Source organism: Typopeltis vanoorti, chromosome 13 (assembly GCF_054136105.1).
Source record: "Typopeltis vanoorti isolate ZY-2024b chromosome 13, IOZ_Tvanoo_1.0, whole genome shotgun sequence".
NCBI classification, from domain to species: Eukaryota; Metazoa; Arthropoda; class Arachnida; order Uropygi; family Thelyphonidae; genus Typopeltis; species Typopeltis vanoorti.
This window is the reverse complement of record NC_143561.1, coordinates 68954326-68975850: the sequence shown is the minus strand read 5'-3', so window position 1 is coordinate 68975850 and position 21525 is coordinate 68954326. Positions and strand designations below refer to the sequence as shown.

The 21525-nt window shown below is 36.3% G+C and overlaps 1 protein-coding gene across 1 annotated transcript in view; it reads left to right on the top strand.

The window, feature by feature from the left end:
• The window catches only part of LOC150100260 (uncharacterized), a 115392-nt gene that overhangs the window by 20832 nt on the left and 73035 nt on the right, over positions 1-21525 (top strand). Inside the window, exons 2-3 of the mRNA XM_090403227.1 lie at positions 3966-4287; positions 12864-13036. Of these exons, the coding sequence (XP_090259353.1) occupies positions 3966-4287; positions 12864-13036 (495 nt within the window). The remainder of the gene's footprint in view (positions 1-3965; positions 4288-12863; positions 13037-21525) is intronic.

Genomic DNA, 21525 nt, shown 5'->3' with positions numbered 1-21525 from the left:
TGATTGATAGAAACCTGAAATTTAGGGGACATATTGCAAAGGTGGTGAAGGTAACACAGAGGATTGCTGCAATTATGAGAAGGACACCGACCTGCAGAGATAAAAGGGTTATCATTCCATTATAGAAGTCTCTGATCAGTCCACACTTAGACTATTGTTCTCAGATTTGGTTCCCAGGATTTGAAGGGGATAAATAAACTGTGGAAAGGGTACAAAGACAGATGACAAAGAAGGTTTCAGGACTGTACAATTTTGGTTATGAGGATCGGCTGAGGGAATGTGGACTGCAGAGTTTGGTGGATAGAAGAAGAAGAGGTGATATGATTGAGACTTTTAATCTGTTGAGAGGTGGTTACAGGGTTGACACTTGGGAGTTCTTTCGCTTGGTTGAACAGCAGGAAGGAGTGATGACAAGAGGCCATCCCTGGAAGTTACGAAAGGAAACTGTGAGCAAGAGGGTGAGGAGTGGTTTCTTTGCATGGAGGCTGGTTGAACCGTGTAATGCATTGCCTGATGGAGTGGTGAGAGCGAGAACGTTCAGTGAGTTTAAGGAGTGGTATGATAGACTTTGTGTTTCTTGGGGGGGTAACCTCCCCCTCGATGAATCTTGACAGACTTTATGTTCTTAGGAAGGACCTCCCACAATGAGTCTTTTGACTCCATGGAGGCCTGAATAATAATAATAATAATATTTACAATGTCTGTAATATGTCCTCTGAATTTCAAATTTCTATCTACAGTCACTCCAAGATCCTCTGCTTCCTCCACTTCTTTGAGCATAACTCTACCAAGTGAGTATGAAGTATCCCATCTGGGGATTCCAGTTGCAAAATTTTACACTGCAGTTTAGTTGCATTAAACTGATATCACCATTCATTTGTCCACCTTTCCAGCTTATTCAAATCCTCTTGAAGAGCCAAAACACCAGCACTATAACAAATAACTTTCCCAACTTGACATTACCATTGACATAAAGATTGATATCCAAATCCATATGTTGCAACTTAAAATTGTCATGTGCACTCTGCCAAATGGTTTTGAAAATTCCAAAAAAATCAGGAAAACAACGTTACCCAATTATTTAATTAAGGGGATAAGAAATCACTCGTTATTTTAAAGCTGAATAAGAAACTAGAAGATCAAAATCTAAGAGTTTCATGCCGAAGAAAGTTCGGCAAGTCCATGCGTGAGTCTATGCCTGGTGGTACAACACTAGGGCAACTCAGAGCAAAGGTGGAGCAAGATACTATCACTGTCCTTAATATTTTCTCATAATGTAAAATGCTGCTACTAAGAGATGTAGTACTGTTTTACATTATGAGGGAAGGTCACTACCCAGACTGGTTTCGACCTATGTATAGGTGAAGCTGGCTCTAAAAATTAGGTGATCCCAAAAGATCGCCCATCTCAGCATTGTTCCACTCAGTGACAGGCTCACCCCATCACCAAGAAGAGCTTCTCAGCATAGGCTCTACCCAGTGGCAGGTTCAACCCCCCACGAAGTAGAGCCATAATCTCAGTGGTGGCCCCACTCAAAGACAAGCAAAAACCTATCTCCAAGCAGAGTCTCTCAGAACCCAAGCCTAACCCGCACCGGTTTCAACCCTTTTTTATAGGTGAAGCAGGCTCTAAAAATTAGGTGATCCCGAAAGATCACATCTCAGCATTGTTCTACTCAGTGACAGGCTCACCCCGTCACCGAGAAGAACTTCTCAGCATTGGCTCTACCCAGTGGCAGGCTCACCCCTACCACCAAGCTGAGCCATAATCTCAGTGGTGGCCCCACTCAGAGACAGCCAAAAACCTACCCCCTAGTGGAGCCTCTCAGAGCCAGATCCACCCCCCCCCACCGGTTTCAACCCTCATTGGGGTCTCATCAGTGAGTAGGTAAACCTGGATAATACCAAGGTTTTAGTGATCAGAGCTTACGAATTGCCAGAAAGATGTACCCATCAATTATTTCTACAATAAAGAGCCAAAAGGCTATTTTTTCAGCGACGTAAATTATTTAATTAAGGGGATAAAAACTCCCTTGTTATTTTAAACCGAATAAGAAACTCGAAGATTGAAATCTAAGAGTTTGATGCCGAAGAACATTCAACAAGTCCAAGCGTGAGTCCACGCCTGGTGGTACAACACTAGGGCAACTCGGAGCAAGCTACTATCACTGTCCTTAATATTTTCTCATAATGTAAAACACATTTTTGTTGTTGGCTCTTCATCATCATCATACGTATCAAGGATTTAGGCCTAGTATGGCCTATTCCGGCCTTAGAAGTCATCATTGAATCGTTTAAGAGGACGTCCTGGTTTTCTTTTTCCTAATGGCTTGTACTTTAAGTTGTTGGCGCTTTATTTGTTGTTGGCTCTTTATTGTTGTAATAATTGATGGGTACATCTTTCTGGCAATTCGTATAGTAAAAGTATGTAAGCACTGTTCATTAAAACCTTATTATCCAGGTCTACCTACCTACTCACTGATGAGACCTCAATAAAGGTTGAAACTGGTCTGGGTAGTGACCGTCCCTCATAATGTAAAACAGTAATACATCTCCTAGGAGCTGCGTTTTACATTATGAGAAAATATTAAGGAGACTGATAGTAGCTTGCTCCACCTTTGCTCTGAGTTGCCCTAGTGTTGTACCACCAGGCATCGACTCACACTTGGACTTGCCGAACTTCTTCGGCATGAAACTCTTAGATTTCGATCTTCGAGTTTCTTATTCGGCTTTAAAATAACGAGGGATTTTTTATCCCCTTAATTAAATAATTTACATCGCCGAAAAAATAGCCTTTTGGCTCTTTATTGAAGGTTACCCGATGTTGCAGTCCTGCTGTGGACTTCGTTGATGGCAGTCGTTGAATGGAATAAGAAGGAAGAATTGGTAGCTGAGCAGGCATTGAAACACCTGCAGCAGTATACATCCCTTCTGTCTCCATTCAGTATACATCCCTTCTGTCATCCCTTCTTCAGCTTTTCTGCAATGAATTAACTACTCATTTTAAGAGCAAAGGAATATGAATAACATTGTCTTCATTCTGCCGAATTCTCTATGTGAGCTTGTATCAATTTTTCCAAAATCTTAACAACTACAGAAGAAATACAAACAAGCCTATAATTTGATATCTGCATTCTACTACCACCTTTATGTAATGGCACTATCTTACCCTCCATCCACTCTCCAGGAACCAGGGACAGGTTCCTGGAGAGTGGAAGGAGACTTTCATTAAACAACCAAGTCAATGGCATGGTCAGTTCCACAGCACATTCATTTAAAACACATGGTGAAATTCCATTTAATCCTCTTGCCTTACTGACATTTAGCATACTTAGTATTCAGAATACATCCTCTTCATTCACTTCTAACACTTCACCACACGTTATCCTTCTGGAAACAAAACTGCTGTACCAGGATGGACACTCTGATAAAGTAACCTTTAATAAAGCAACACCATTCACACAATAGATATTGTATGAATGGTGTTGGTTTCCTGCAATGAGTCTTCAGACTCCATGGAGGTTCCCATGCAATAATATTAAAGATAATATTAATATAAAAGCTATTATTACCTTTAATAATATTAAAGGTAATAATATCTTTAATATTATTAAAAATTATTATCTTTAATAATATTAAAGATAATAATAACTTTGTCATGATGCTTATTTTATATACTGATTCACTACAAGTTGTTTTAATTTGACTAAAGTTAATATGTAGACTTTCACAGGTACTTTCCTAGGTAACACAGGTTATCTTACATTATAGTTTATTTGTATTTTGATATAAACTGATAGTAACTCTTAAATTTAACATTTATTTGCATATGTTTGGATATAATATGGGTAACTACAAGAATAAAATTATCTCATTATAATAATGATATAGGTTTGAATGAACAGATAGAAATATATACCTGTAATATATTTTTCTTTAATAATGATATATTTTTTTAAATACCAGAAAGAAGCAGTTTACTCCAACATGTTGTACAAAACATATAATTCCACCCTATAAATCAAGACCTATGAATACACATACCTGGAAGTTTCCAGTAAGCAGTGATAAATTTACACTTATTGACACAGATGGAAAGGAACATTCTGATGCACCTCGAAAGTTGTTTTTAGCAAAACCTAAAAAGGGTCAAAAAATTGGAAGATACAGTAAGCTGACCCCATTGCATCAGCAGCGATTGCTAGAAATGGAAGATTTTAATGAATATCTGGAGCACTGCCGGATTAAAGGTTTGGTTGAACACTTCCAAAAATGTCTTGAGCCTGATGTAAGTTAATATTACTATTTACTTATTAATCTTTCATGTTGTTCTGTAATTCTTCTAGAAAATTGCTAAGTGTATTTATTATCTGGTAATTTCCTTGTAGTGACCCGATTCACTTGAATGCACATTCTTGTGTGATCACTAAAGTTAAGCAAACCTGAGCCCAGTTTGCACTCGGGAGGTGACCACCTGGGAATTTTGGTGCTGTTGGCATTAATTGTTGGAAAGGGTCCAGAGGTGACTTACTAAGGTAGTTTATGATCTCTGGAATTTCGAATATGAGGAAAGGTTGAGAAGATGCAATTTACAGAGGCTAGTGTATAGGAGGAAGAGGGGTGATACGATAGAGACTTACAAGTTAGTAAGGGGTTGTTATAAGATGGTTACAACACTCCCATAAAGAGGTTGAAGTGGTTTTACAGAAAACAGTCAGAGATTAGGGGAGGATCAGAGGTCATCCCTGGAAGCTGTATAAGGAGGGTGCGAGCAGGGGGAGTGAGAACCAGTTTTTTGCATGCAGAGTTGTGAATGATCGAAATGCCTTGCCTTAGAGGTGGTATCTATAGAGACTTTGAGTGTGTTTAAGGCATGGTATGATGACCTGTGTGTGTATGACAAAAGGACCTCCTATATGAGTCTTGGAAACCATGGGGATCTTAGGATAATAATTTAGTAACATTGTTTGAATATGAGCAATAAGAAATTGAGTGCTGTTTTTAGTCTGATTCCTAGACAATTTGTAAAATATTTAGTCTGTCTGTGCTCAATGTGGGTGTGCGTGTGTGAAAGAGAGAGAGAGAGAGAGAGAATATCTTTTAAGCAGTAGCAGTTTGTGAACTTAGTGTTGCAAGAAACATGTTATTGTTACGAATTTTTATTTGGTTACAACTCTCCCATAAAATACAATGGGTATGACAATAAACATGGTTATTCTTGACTTCATGCCATTTGCAAGGACAACTATATTATTATTATTATTATTATTATTTGTAACATCTCCAAGGAGTCTGAAGACTCATCGCAGGAGGACACCCACTATACAACTGCCTCAATCACTACACCGAACCTCTACTACCAATCATCTCCATCAACGCCATCTACCACCCACCACCACCACAACTAGTATTTTTTGTGTGTAAATTGCATATGTTCTGAAGGGGCTAATTTTTATCCCGCATCTGTATGCGGAATGAAAAACCTGAGTTTCTGGGAGAAAAAACTCTGCTACCTCCATATGAGATCGGCTAACTCAACTTCAATTGAAAAAGTCCACATAAAGATTCCTCCCGTCACAACGAGAATCGAACTTAGGCCTATTCCAATCAAAGAGCACAATATACCGTTGTTCTTCCAATTGCGCTATGGATATAACTGTCTGTAGCCCAGCATTTAAACTACAGTTTTCTTTTGTTACATCTGCAAATCCTGCTCTTAACTTGACATTTTTTACATTTTGGATTTTATGAACCCATTGGCAATTTTTAAATATCACTTGATAAAGAGCAGCATGCAATTTAAGAGATCCATTCTTAAGTAAGAGACATTTTCTTTGGATTTTATTGGACCATGATTCTTTATAAATATACACCTGCCTTGACATATTTTTAATATGAGTCTTGCACTTGGTCAAGTTCCTAAAGAGTGGAAGGAGGGCAAGATTGTGTCACTTCATAAAGGAGGTGATTGAACTCGAGCATCAAACTATAGGCCTATCTCTGTGTCAGGTGTTGTGGTTAAGTTGTTGGAGAAGCTTGTGAGAACTAGAATCCAGAGTTGGGTTGACAACAATGGTATAATCTTTGATGGACAGCATGGATTTGCTAAAGGGAGGTCATGTTTTAGTAATCTACTTACTTATTACAATAAAGTGACTGCTTCCTTGGACAGAGGAGAAGGATACACAGTAATATACTTGGATTTCGCAAAGGCTTTTGATAGAGTACCTCATGATAAGTTGACAGTCAAACTAGAGCAGATGGGGTTGGATATTAGATTAGTGCATTGGATTGGAGACTGGCTATCTGATAGGTATCAACAAGTTGTGTATAGGGGTGCAATATCCAGGAAAAGGAAAGTCACTAGTGGAATACCTCAAGGGTCTGTTTTAGGGCCATTACTATTTAACTTGTATATTAATGATATTGGCAAAGATTTGGATGGAGATATTCAGTTGTTTGCAGATAATGCAAAGTTGGGACAAACCATGAAGATTAGTGAAGATGTTGTGGCCTTACAAGAAGACTTGAATAAATTGAGTGACTGGGCATGGAAATGGGGATGTGAGTTCAATGTTGCAAAATGTAAGGTTTTAAAATTTGGAAAACAAAGATGGGATGCAGAATTTATGCTTGGTGAGAATATATTGTTGGAGGTAGAGGAAATAAGAGATCTGCGGGTGATAGTGGATAAGGATCTAAAATTTAGGGGACACATCGCCAAAATTGTGAAGACAACACAAAGACTTCTGGGAATGATGCGGAGGACACTGACGTGTAGAAGTAGGGAAATTCTTGTTCCATTGTATAAGGCTTTGATTAGGCCACGCATGGACTATTGTGCCCAGATTTGGTCATCGGGTTTTCAGAAGGATGAAGAGATGTTGGAAAGGGTCCAAAGGTGACTGGCTAAGGTAGTTTCTGACCTCTGGAATGTTGAGCATGAGGAAAGATTGAGAAGATGTAATTTGCAGAGTCTGGTGGAGAGAAGGAAGAGGAGAGATATGATAGAGACCTACAAGTTGGTAAGGGGTTGTTATAAGATCAGTAGTGGAGAAGTTCTACAGAGAATAGTGGGAAATCAGGGGAGAACCTGAGGTCATCCCTGGAAACTGTATAAAGAGGGTGTGAATAGGGGAGTGAGAGGCAGGTTTTTTCCGTGCAGAGTTGTGAATGATTGGAATGCCTTGCCTGAGCGTGTGGGGGCTGCAAGGAGTTTGAGTGTGTTTAAGACACGGTATGATGAGATGTGTGTGTGATAAAAGGACCTCCCAGATGAGTCTTTGACTCCATGAGGTCTTGGGAAATAATAATAATAATAATAATAATAATATATGTATACAATCGTCTACAAGTTTTGCCAGCTTAAGTCTATCTGGCTTCTTCAGGACAAGAAATGGGTACACTAACATTAAATGCTAAAAAGGAATGCAGTAACGACAGTAAAATTAATTAAAAAATTGAAACATTTCTATTTTTTAATTAATAAATATAAAACAAACATTTGAGTTAGTAAGGGATTTTACATGGATAATACTGGAATTATACAAGAGTTGTAAATGAAGTAGTGGTAACACTGTCAGGAGATGTAGTTGGTAACGTAAATGTTAGTCTTGACAGATGGAGGTGCTAGTTGTATGTACTATACATGTGCACAAGGTAACACAGCCCATTCTAACAAGTGTCCTTGTGTGGAGAAGTGGTTAAAGTTAACGTCTCAGTGTACAGTGCTCTAAAGTATGTTCATAGGATTAAAAAATGATCCTCGATCAAGGTCTAGGGGTTGCATGAGGTAACCTAGTCCTGCAAGCAACCATTATCATGGCCTTAGGGAAGCCTTTGGTGACAATGTCCTACCATACCAGACTGTTACAAGATGGGTCAGTGCATTTCATGTGGGATGAGATCACCCAGATGATAATTGCCATGTATGACAACCCCCATTTTAGATGAATATATTGAGCTTGTTCAGGAACTCCTCGTAGTTGATCAGCAACGGACTGATCAACTATGAGGAAACTGGGATAAACCACCAGTTTTTGCCACAACCTAAAAGAGAGAGCTCAGTATGTGCAAAATTTCAGCCCGTTGAGTTCCACGTTACTTGAGTGAGATGCAAATATGGCATGATATGGAGTTGCTGGCATTCTATCAGGGATGATACAAAAATGAAGGAGTGCATTCCTGAATCATATTGTAGCCAATGATGAAACTTGGGCAAGGGCTTATGAGCCTGAACTGAAGAGGCAATCTATAGAATGGCACTATTTAGGATCACCTCATCCAAAAAAAATTACCAGGAACCTAGCAAAGTTAAAACGATGCTGATACTCGGTTACGACATTCAAGGTGTCATTCTTCATCATGCAGTGCTTCAAGGGCAAACTATTAATGCGCAGTACTGTCGAAAATTTCTGGAGCACCATTTGCATCCAGCTTTAAGGAGAAAGTGACCACAGTTTCTCACTCGTTCTCCACCATGTTTGTTGCATGACAATGCATGATGTCATATGTCACAATTGGTGATACATATGTTGGACAGGCGGCAATTGGAGGTATTCGGACTTCCTCTGTTTTCACCAGATATAAGTCTTTGCAACTTCAACTTGTCTCCCAAAATGAAAAAACCTGTCAGAGGTCTGTGGTTGCGTGATGTCCAAGAGGTTCATCAAGCAGTCAGTCACACTATCACTGATATCAACAGGCAACACTCTGCTGATGGTGGTATCCATCAGCTTCCACAAATTTGGAAACAGGTGTGGAACATGGCCGAAGATTATATTGAATGGATGTAATTGTATAGACTTGATAAATAAACTATTTTACATTTTGTGCACACGTTGCCACTACTTTATTTACAACCCTTGTATATAATGCAGAGCACAGAAGATTTAGAGGCCGTTCTGGATTACATAAAACTATGAAGGGAGTGAGGAGTATGTTTTTTATGTAAAGGTGAATGAATGGAATGTATTGCGAATGTACTCTGAATGAGTTTAAAGTTCAGTATGGTAGATATGTTGCTGTTAAGTGAAAGTACCTATCATAAGCCTTTTTTTTTTTTACTCTATGGAGATTTGTTTATAAATAATAATAATAGTTCTGAATTATCATAACTGGAAGCAGTTAATCCTTATTTTCTAGTCATGAGTTTAAGTTAAGGGAAGTAGTGATAAGCAGAAAAATGTATCATGATGTGGATATTCTAAGGCAATCATTCTTATTTAGTTGAGATAACAATGATAGTCTTGAAATATGCAATCCAGGTAACAAAATTAATATCAGGTCTTTGTTATGTTGGCTATGAAGAGAGATTGAAAGTAATGTAATCTACAGAGTTTGGTAGGAGGAAGAGTGATGTGATTGAGATATAATTGTTCAGAGTTGTTTATCAAACATGAATGGAAGCAAATATCCAAATAACAAGACATAAGGAAGAGCAAGAACAACAGCTGATCCTTGGAAGTGTATGAAAGTTAAAGAATTAAGTTTACTGTAGAAAGTTGTTTTGCTTGATTACATACATCATTAAATCATTCATCAAACTGACAACTGTCATCTATTAGCCCAAGGACAAATTCCCCTCCTCTATTACATTCAGAAGAGTATAAAATATCCTGTGCTTGCAACTTTAATTGTTAAGAATAGACATAAATTGTTAAGAATAGACATAGACATAATAGACAAGACAAATTTTACATTCAGAATGTAAAAAATACATTGGCTATGATTGCGGTAAGTCAGGGATGGCAGGCAGTGTGCTTTGGACATCCTCCTCATACACAGGATTATATGGAATAAAACTGCATAAAAGTGTTGCAGAAGTTACTACAAGTCTGAGAGACTATTTTAAATCAGTAACTGCAATGAAAAACTCTCTTGAACCTTAACAAAGCATAGCTGCATTAGATTACCAAAAATTGAGAGAGTGTTATTTCATTTTCTAAACTAAAGCTGTAATTTTGTTAAAAAATATAACTGTACAGGACACTTTTATAGGGCTGTTATTTTGTCCTTTGCAATTTTGAATTGTTTTTTACAGCTACTGGATTGTTGAATGCCTTGTGCGATATAACAAATATTTTTGTGGTCTGAAGATGTTGGTTTGAAACCCCAAAACAAAATATTACATGTCTAAAAAATCTTTTTTTCTTATTTCTGCAGTATTGCATGTATACCATTCAATTAATGTGCAAAACATTATGTGCAAGCAAATATGTTTGGTTTATTTTATAATTGATACCCTCTGGTTATCTGTCTATGTAATCACATAATTTTTGATTTTATGGTTTGCATCAGCAGACATAGCAAATGCAATAGTGTGGTAAACAAAGCATACTAAAAAAGAGTGAGTCATGAAAGTTAAAATCATTGTTACCAGATTAACCCCCCCCCCCCACACACACACCCAAACAGCCATATGGATAAAATATATCAATAATGTATGCTTCACATTCATTTCCATGTTCAGAAAATAATAATAATAATAATAATAAAATTAAACAAATACATCCAGTATGGACAACCAGAAAAGTGGACTAGCATAACATGCCTTGGAGGATGACCATTTCATCAGAAAGAAGAAAGCCAGCCTACATCACATATCCCAGTTTAAATCAGAAAGACTGGAAGTGGCACAAGTTGTACAGAACCCAGTTAACTGCAACAGATCTGATGGTGTGTGTGAGCTTGCTTAGATTTTGGTGCACTGTCCTTCCTGTCAGCATTAATAACAAAAATTACCATGAAGAATGCCACTGTCTCTGATAATACTAGCTTAAGCTGGTGAAACTTCAGCTTGTAAATAATTAATTTTAGTCAATAAATTATTTATTTTCATTCAAGTTTCTATGTAGTTTTTTCTCCAGAAAAAAAACTTTGACATGAATCACAGTTCCACATACATGTTATTTCAATGGTATCCCAATGTTATTTTAATTTTAGTGACATTTCATCTCCGTGTTTTTATTTACAAGGGTGGTCTGAAAAGTTCTTTCAAAATTATTTTTATTTTTCAACATAATCTCCCTTAAGACTAATACATATAATGCATTTATTTAAGACTAATACATTCCAACGATGTTCCAGCGCCATTATCCTGTCCCGGTAGTGGTTCTCAGTAAGATCTGCAAAATATCCCTTCTATAGCTATTTGATGGGGAGGAGGTGGAGAGGATCCAGAGGGGAGTGACCAAGATGATAGCAGGTCTATGGAATGAACCTTATGAGAGCAGGTTGAAGATTTGTGGGTTGCAGAAATTAATTGATAGACAGAAAAAGGGAGATATGATTGAGACATTCAAATTGCTAAAGGTTTCTATAGGATTAATTCAGAGGATATTTTTGAGATCAGGACTGGTGGTGGGAGAACTAGGGCACACCTATGGAAGCTGGGCAAGAGTGTGGTTAGCAAGGGTGTTAGAGCTAGGTTCTTTACTTTTAGAGTGGTAAATGAGTGGAATAAGCTGCCAGAGTCTGTTGTGGGTGCTATGACGGTGAGTGAGTTCAAGGCAAGGTATGATAGATACTGTGAGAATGTCGTATGGTTGTGTGGACATGATGTTTAGGGGCCTCCCTCGATGAGTCTAAGGACTCCCTGGAGTCACCCGTAATAATAATAATAGCTGCAATCATCTCTTGATTCGAAGAAAAAACGCTGACCAGCGAGGAAGAGTTTTTGTTTTGGGAAGAGATAAAAGTCAAAGGGAGCCAAATCTGGGGAATAGGGTGGATGTTCCAACAATTCATAGTGCAGATCCCTTAATTTTCCTATTGCCAAAACACCTTTGTGGGCAGGTGCATTGTCCTGATGAAAGATGTTTTTTTCCTTCTGCAAACCAGGTCTTTTCTGACAAATTTTTTCGTCTAGTCTGGTTAAAAGATCGGAATAATATTCCCCAGCTATTGTTTTACCCTTTTCAAAATAATTAATAAACAAAATGCCTTTAGCATCCCAAAACACCGATGTCATGACCTTTCCTGCTGATGGAACCGATTTTGTCTTCTTTAGCACTGAACAACTAGCTTCTCTCCACTGTTTTGACTTCTGCTTGGATTCTGTTGTGTAATAGCGATTCCAAGTCTCATCCATAGTAATAAATCGATGCTCAAAATCTGTTTTAGTCTTGTTAAAATGCTGCAAACACTGTTCAGAGATTTTCGTGCGAGTGCATTTTTGATCTGCTGTGAGCAAGCGTGGCACCCATCTTGTGCAAAGCTTTTTCATTAGCAATTCCTCATGCAAAATATATCCTACGTATTCTTTTGAAATGCCTATAGAATCAGCAATTTCGTGCACTTTGATTCGCCGGTCATCCAATACGATATCGTGCACTTGATCAAGGATTTCTGGTGTTGTTACACTTTTCGGACGTCCTTCACGTGGATCATCTTCAAGGCTGGTACGGCCACATTTAAACTCGGCAGCCCATTTTTTAATTGTCGAAAATGAAGGAGAAGAGTGCCCATAAACTTTTGTGAACTTTGAATGAATTTCTGTTGGCATTAAACCTTCTTTTACAAAGAATTGAGTATTGTGCAGTTATAAAATTCAGTGAATACAGACAACTCTTTTGCTTCAGACAGCTGTATAAAACAAACTGCTTGATAGAATAACTTGCAGTTTCACATGGATGCTTATGACAGATATGCCAACTTAGAAAAAAAGCAATCTTTTTGATAGTGTTGCCATCTATGTCGAGACCGAAAACTTTTAAAACCACCCACATATGTGTAAACATGCCAGTATGGTAATTGAAGTTTAGTTTTTTGAAATTTTTTTTTCATATTTTTATGTTTGCATAAACATGGCATATTGACTTTGTGTAGTTATCTGTGCACTGTAAAATTTGATTTTCAATTTAGGTAGTGGAAAAAGTAGCAGAACTTTTGCATACGGAATTACCATCTAGTAGCAAAGTTAATGAAGATCAAGAAGTTAATGTAACTACAGAAGCTTCAGAAAGCTTAAAATTTTTTGCTACTTTACCAGCAGATAAATCAGAATTATCATCACTTCCAGTAGTTGATTCATCATGGTATGTATTGTTCCAAATGGTATAACTATGACTAGTGTTACTCCACTTATCACTAATTAGTTTATTATTATCATCAACAGACCTTTGTGCAGTTAAAATTCTTATGGGAAATCATGCTGTCATTCACACACAGTTCATCAAACTATGCTTTACTTTTACTCTTCAACTACCATCCATGCAAAATCAACTCTTACTTTTCTGATCACACCTTGTTAGGGCTATAACTATGTAGTTATATGATGGTTGGGGTGGTAGATTTAGATTCCAGTATTTATAATATAAGCCTATTGCTGTAGGAATCAAGCAGTAAGGGTAATTATCTTATTTAGAGATTCTGTATGATATATCTTAAAGTTTATAAATTTAATTTGGTTTATTGTTGGTTGTTTTATTGTTATTTACATATCACAATAATAAACCCAGTAACATTTAAAAAAAAAAATCATTCTTGTAATTATAATATATGTTGAGAATGTGCAGTGAAAGATGATGGGAAGCAGGAAATGCAAACAGGAGTCTACCTGAAAATAATCAGAGAGAGAGAGAGAGAGAGATAAAAATGTGAATGGAGATATGAAAGAATAGGTAATGAAGGAAGATGTTTACATTACTTTTTACAAAGTAATGTAAACATAGAAAGAAGAGGAGATTCAAGTGAGTGGCAGGATAGGTGAAGATTGAAAGGCAGGTCACTGGATGATGTAAGAGAGAGAGAGAGAAAGAAAGAAAGAATGCGAGATGCAAAGGCTGAACATATAGGAATGAATATATATCCAAGAGTGTTCAAAAGAGTGAGAATTGTCCTGGAACACAACAACAAAAGTTATGTCTGTTTGTTTGCTAAACTGAGGCTTAACTGTAGAGGAACTGAATAATGTGCTGTTACTACATGTTTGAAGGAATATTTTAGGGCAGCACTTCCCAAACTGTGGGCCGCGGCCCCCTTGGGGGCCGTAGGTTTTGTTGAGGGGGGCCGTGAAATAATGAAAACAAATTTAAAATGTTTTAAGACTAAGTAATTTTTTTTATTTTAAAAGAAACGTATTTAACTTTTATTATTTATTATTTCTTTTTTGTTATTTTTTATATTTTAATATCAAGAACTGTTGATATTGACTTTATATATATATCAAAACTCGTTTTATATTATCACTTTCATCCGAGCTAGTTTTCTGTTACCAATAAAAGTTTCGCATATACTTGACACATGAAAAAAAGCTTAAACAAATTCATGTGGGGAGATAGTAACTGTGTGCAGTGGTAAACAACATGCCTCCCTAATAGCCACTATACTGCAGAGGCAATAAAAACAAGTACTTTTATTATGCCAGTGAATAAGGTATGAGCAGTCTGTGTAATATATTTCTCAACAAATAGTGCAATTAGAGACAACTGGGATAAAAACACACTAATTAATGAATCACATGTCCCCTCATACACAAACTATGCTGTATAGCCTGAAACAAAACCATATGTTGCATGGGCAAAAATCTAACTAAATACTATTGTTATTAATTAGATGTGTGTGAGTTCGATTTCCCAAGGCAGCAATAAAATTTAACCGAACGTGTTAAAATTCGTAAAAGTGTTAAAACTAAGTAATATATATATATATAATGAATGTTATGGCATTTCACATATGGAATTCGGTTGAAGAGAGTTAGCATTTCAACTCAATTGTCAGCTGTGTTTTTATCTTTCGGTTGCGCGATCTTTTGTTAATTCCGCGCCAATCATATGCACGTTTTAATAACCTGCCTTTGCTGTCTGTTTCACATTAGGCTTAATTACCTTAAAGGGAGAAAAGTCACAAAAGAGAAAAATGTTCCTGGTCCGGGGATCCCTTATTCAGGTAATATTCACTAATTTTATGTTATCAGTCTGTGGTGTGCCAGTATCGGTAAGTGGTGATATTATTTGATCTATTCTACATTGAAAAATTTAACCCTGAGATGGATAAGTGGCTGATAAAAAATAAAAAAATCCCGCGAACAATCAGAAGAAGCAGAAACAGACTTAAAAAAAGGGACAATATTTCATGTTTTACCAGAACAGCCCGCATCATCTTCAGAACCAAACGGTAAGAGGCAAAAAATTTAATATATGCATTTGATTTTTGCAATATTCGCTGTGTATGTTTTGTATTGAATATAAATACAATAAATATTATAATAATATATCTCTCTATTACGATTTTGTTTCGAGGGGGGCCGTGAAATATTTTAATTTTTGCAAAGGGGGCCCTGACATCCAGAAGTTTGGGTATCTTTTGATTTCTTGATTAATGAGAATCTTACATTTTTAATTAAAATATTCAAGAGAAATACAATTAATAATTCATATCAGTAGAATAGAATGAGATAAGATAAGCCATCAGAAATGTGAAATATGTCAACTGATGGAGATGATGATATTAAAACAGAGATGCTCAAATGTGGTGGTGTAAAAGTTTTATAGTGATGATACTGAATCATTCAGAAGACCTGGTCAGAAGGTTGAATTCTGGATAATTAGGGTAGAGCTCTTATAGTATCCATCTATAAAAGGAGAAATAAAACCAAATGTGAGAATTACAGAGTAATCTCTGTACTGAGTATGCCAGGTAAGATTTATGCAAACGTCCCCAGGATTTGAAGGAGATAAATTAACTGTGGAAAGGGTATAGAGGTGGATAACAAAGACAGTTTCAGGATTGTACAGTGTTAGTTATAAGGATCGGCTGAGGGAATGTGGACTGCAGAGGTTGGTGGATAGAAGAAGGAGAGGTGATATGATTGAGACTTTTAAACTATTGAGAGGTGGTTACAGGGTTGACACTGGGGAGTTCTTTCGCTTGTTGAACAGCAGGAAGGAGTGATGACAAGGGGCCATCCCTGGAGCTTATGAAAGGAAACTGTGAGCAAGAGTGTGAGGAGTGGTTTCTTTGCACGGAGGGGTGGTTGAACTGTGGAATGCATTGCCTGATGGAGTGGTGAGAGCAAGAATGGTTAATGAGTTTAAGGAGTGGTATGATAGACTTTGTGTTTCCTAGGAGGGACCTCCCACATTGAGTCTTGATAGACTTGTGTTTCCTAAGAAGGACCTCCTGCAATGAGTCTTTTGATTCCTTGGAGGCCTAATTAATGATAATAATATAATAATATTATATAATAATATAATAATATTACTTAAGAACAGGCTAAGAAACTTTTGAAGAGAAACAGAAAGGAAAAACTTGGTGTAGGCCAAATAGGGATTGTTAGCACCAAATTTTTGACTTTACAACATATGTTCGAGAAATCATGGGGCTAGAACATGGATCTGTATTGAGTCTTATAGATCTGGAAAAGCATATGAAAAAGTTTCAAGAAAAGAATTTGTCTGAAACGCTACAGTTATATGATGTGAATGGGACCCTTGTCATCAATGTGTCAGTTTAAAAAAAAATTATAAGTTGGCTGTTGAAGGATGCATACAAAGATGTTTGTTATATCAGGTTGTAAGACAAGTTTCATGTTACCTTCAGTGTTATTCATCATATATGGTGATGACCCCCTTATATATCTTATATATGTTATTCATCATATATAAGAGGGGGGGGGGAAGGCTGGAAAGTCCTTATAAACTTCTAGAACAAAAATGATATTAAAGCAACTGATATAACCAGAAGAAAGAACATACTAGTAGCAGAGTTATGAAGGTAACTTATGTTCTTATATTCTTATATCCTTGTATGTTCTTTTTTTATCGGAACTTTCCAAACCTCCTTTGTATATGGATTATTATGGACAGAAGGGGCATTAGATAATGGACAGCCTGAAATATTAATAATAGTTTTTGAGGAGTCAAACTGTTTATTAATATACATATTTTTCTTTTTCACTAGATCTTCAAACTTCTGAATATGACGTTTAACTGACAAAAAAAAACAAACTTTTATTGTTTAAGTCTGAAGAAATTTTGTAAACAGTATCAAATTCATCAGTAGATGATATATTAGATAATTCAATCATAATAAAGTCAATATCATGGGTGATAAAAAAAATAATGTTCTTTGCTTCTCAGATCTGATCAATCATTGACAGATATGATTGAATTGCATTATAAAGACTTTCATCCTGATATTGTAAAATTTTTCGACTTTATCATTAATGCAGGATACTTTAGATGAACAAACTGTATAAACAGATAGGAGGAACAGCTATGGGGTCTCCCCTTTCTCCAACCTCTAGCCAATTACTTTATTTAACATTTTGAACAGATTATGGTACATAAATCCCTAAAGAACAATACTGTATATTACAACTATTTATAATATACTGTATATTACACCAGAAGAGGGGAAAAGAAGAAGACAGTAATATATTTTATAAAGAATTACAGAATGCCATAGATAAAACAAACAGAACTGACTATTTACTACTAGCAGGAAATTTAAATGCCAGAATAGGAAACAAAAAATACAAAACAAACATAGGTAAATTTGGCGAAGATACATGTAATCAAAATGGTCACAGATTGTGCGATTTTGTCATTTATAATAGTATGAGAATAATGAATTCAATGTTTAAACACAAGGAAATACATAAATATACTTGGTCATCCAGAGGATACAAATCAGTAATTGATTACGTTATCACAAATTTTAAATTAGCGGAATTAATTTTAGACGTAAGAGCATATCGAGGCTTTGAATTAAACTCTGATCATTATATGGTATCAGCAAAAATTCGATTTAAACCAAAGTGGCTAAAAACACATAAAATTGAAAATTCTTACCAACCAAGCTACAAAATTTCTTCATTACAGGATCCTCAAATTAGACAACAATATCAAAAATGCACAAACTTAAAAACAGAAACAACACATGAATCAAGTGACATAGAAGATGAATGGGAAAATTTGAAACAAATTCTCACAAAAGCAGCAACAGAAATCTTAGGAATAAAGTGCAAATGGATTAGAAAAAGAGGACTGTGATACTGGAACAAAGAAGTAGAAAATATAATAAAAACAAAAAAGGACAGTTACCGGAAATGACTAAATTGCAAAACAATAGAAGCAGAAATAGAGTATAAAAGAAATAGTGAAAGTGCAAAACAAGAAGTAAGGAAAATACATAGAGAAAGATGGAACAATTTCATAACAGAACTAGAAAAGGATTTATTTAAGCCACAACCCAAAACCTATAAAGTAATAAAATACATGAATAAAGAAATAAAAGAAAAGATAAAAATACAAACTATAGATTTAGAAAAATGGGTGATTTATTTCCAAAATCTCTGGACAGATGAGAACAATTAAATAAAATTTTATAAGACAAAGAATGACCTAATAGAAAATATCACAATGTTAGAACTGAAAAATATAATAAAGAAGATGAAAAATAGGAAAACATCAGGAGAAGACAATATAAATATAGAACTATACAAAAATGCAGGTGAAAAATTTAATGAAAGACTTCTAAAAACTTTTAATATGGTTTGGATGTCCGGAAAAACTCCTAACTCTTGGAAAAAGCACTGGTTATGCCAATCTATAAAAAAGGAAATAAAGATGATTGCAATAACTATAGGGGAATTAGTCTGCTGAATAGAGGATATAAAACATATGCAGGAATATTAAAAGAGAAACTAAGCAGCGCTGTAGAAGACAAACTACTAGAAGAACAAAATGGTTTCCGAAAAGGTCAATCCTGCATAGATCCAATTTTTCTTTAAAAATTATTAATAGAAAAGAGAAAAGAATTTCAAAAAGAAACATAATCAATAAATGTGGCCTTTATTGATTATGAAAAAGCCTTTGACAAAATTAGTAGACAAAAATTGTTTAAAATATTAACTGATTTAAACATACCAAACCAACTTTTACAATCCATTAAAGAAATATATACAGGAAATAAAATTGCAGTTAAATTAGAACACATCTCAGAATGGAAAGATATATAAAGAGGAGTACGACAAGGATGTACCCTCTCACCTCTGCCTTTCAATATATATACATACATACATACATCTTCAAGGCCCACCTTTCCTAATTGGGTTGTAGGGGCAACAGCTGCAAGAGGAACTTCCAATGGTCACGATCCTCTGCCACCAAGCTCAGGTGTTCTGGTGGGATTCCCAAACGTGTCCACCCATGGTTTTGAATATAATCTATCCAGCGAGTCCTTGGCCTTCCATGTTGCCTCCTACCCTAAGGCTTATGAGGGCCTGCTGAGAGAGCCTCTCTTGTGGCATTCTGACCAGGTGCCCGTACCAACATAACTGTGATCTCTCAACATGGAGAAGCAGCGGTTGAGTATTGAGGGTTTCCCGGATTGTAGAGCTTCTGGCTCTGTCGAGTCTTGTCAACCTCGCAACCCTTGAAGGAGCCTCATTTCAGCCACTTGGATTCGTGTCCGCATTCTTTCAGTCATTACCCAACTCTCATGACCATAGGTGAGGATGGGGACATAGACTGTATTGAAGATAGCCAGCTTTGCCTTCTGGCTTAACTCCCGCTTCAATACTACCGAACGGCCAAGTTCCCGCAATATTGAGCTTGCTAAGCCAATTCGAGTATCTAGCTCTACGTCCCATTTTCCATCATTTGTGAATATGGACCCAAGGTATTTAAACTTCTCCACCTGCCTCACTGGGACTCCACTTACATGTAGAGTGCACTGGGATGGTTGTCTTGAGACCGCAAATGTTTCAGTTTTGGCCACACTGATCTTCATTCCGGCATCTGCACAAACAGCAACAAACCTATCCAGGGTCCGCTGGAGGTCATCTGTGGAAGAGCTAAGCAGAACTAGGTCATCTGCAAAAAGCTGACGTCCAATGCTACATCTTCCAATTCTGACACACTCACTGTCTTGGCTGTGCCTATCAATCCAGTCCATAAATATTATGAAAAGGAGGGGTGACAGAACACACACACACACACCCTTGGCAGAGGCCAACGGAGACTATGAATGGTTCAGACTTTGTGCTGTTTACCCTGACACAAAACTCTGGGCATTCATACAGGGACTTGATGGCAGCTAATAGTTGGTCATCCACTCCATACTCCTGTACTACTTGCATGTTACATAAACGTTGCTTTTTTCTGGAAAAACTTTACAAAGAAAGCTATGAAGCACACATTCACAACCTGAATCTGAAAATAAGCGAATGCCTAAAACTATCTCAATTTTGGGAAGTTATATTAACTAATACTCGCCATTCATGTGTTCCTTAATTATTATTATTATTATGAAACATCTCCAGGGAGTCCAAACACTCATCGAGGAAGGGTATCTACTCTACAACTCTCCGTTTCCACCGACCGCAACTACCTTCATCATCTACACCAACACTATCTACCGCCGACCACAACCACTAGCATTTTCATAGACAATCACAAACTTCCATGCCCACGGCAGGATTCGAACCGGCAGCCTTTTGTCTGGAAAGCGGATATGCTAACCCATCATCATCATCATGCGTATCAAGGATTTAGGCCTAGCATGGCCTGTTCTGGCTTTAGAAGTCATCGTTGAATCGTTTAAGAGGATGTCCTGGTTTTCTTTTTCCTAATGGCTTGTACTTTAAGGCTTGTTTTGGTAATCTTTCTGTTTTCATTCTTTGAACGTGTTCCATCCATTTATGTTTATATTTTTTAATTTTTTTTATTACTGGTTCTTGGTTTAATTCTTTCATAATTTCTTCATTTCTTTTGTGATCAAATAGGGTATACTTTGCAGTTTTTCTCATAAACTTCAGTTGTTAATCTTTGTTTGATTTTTTTGTTTTATTGTCCAGATTTCGCTTCCATACATTAAGACTGGTAGGGCTAATGTATTGTATACTTTTAGTCTGGTTTGTTTTTGAACTAGGTTTGGTTTAAATATAGAGTTAATTACACCTGTTATTTTTAAATATTTTGCAATTTTTACGTTTATATCTTTTTCATTTTCATATGTGACCATACATCCTAGGTAGTTAAATGAATTCACCTGTTCTAAGATCCTGTTATCTATTACTATTTTAGTTCTTGCTGGATCTTGTCCTTTAAAGGCCATAGTTTTTGATTTTTCTGTTGATATTATCATACCATAATCTTTGGATATCTCATTTAGATCTAAAATAGCTTTCTGTAAGTTATCTTCAGAATTTGTAATTATTATTTGGTCGTCGGCAAAGAGGAGAGTGTTTAAGTTTACTGTAGGAGAAAGTTTAATTCCTTGATGTAAATTTTTATTCCATTTTATTATTTCATTTAAGTAGATATTAAAAAGAGTTGCTGAGAGGGGGACATCCCTGTTGGATCCCTTGGTTTATCTCTCTCGTATATGATAGCTCGTGATTTAATCTTATTTGTATTTGATTATTTTCATATATACGAGGGCTGTTCAATAAGTAATAAGACTAATTTTACTGTCGCAAAACCACTCATCACAATATTAATTTCTGTGGAATAAAGAAATGTTGCTGTCTGTATTAACAAAAGAGGTTGATAGATGGCGTATACGGGCTGATGTGCCA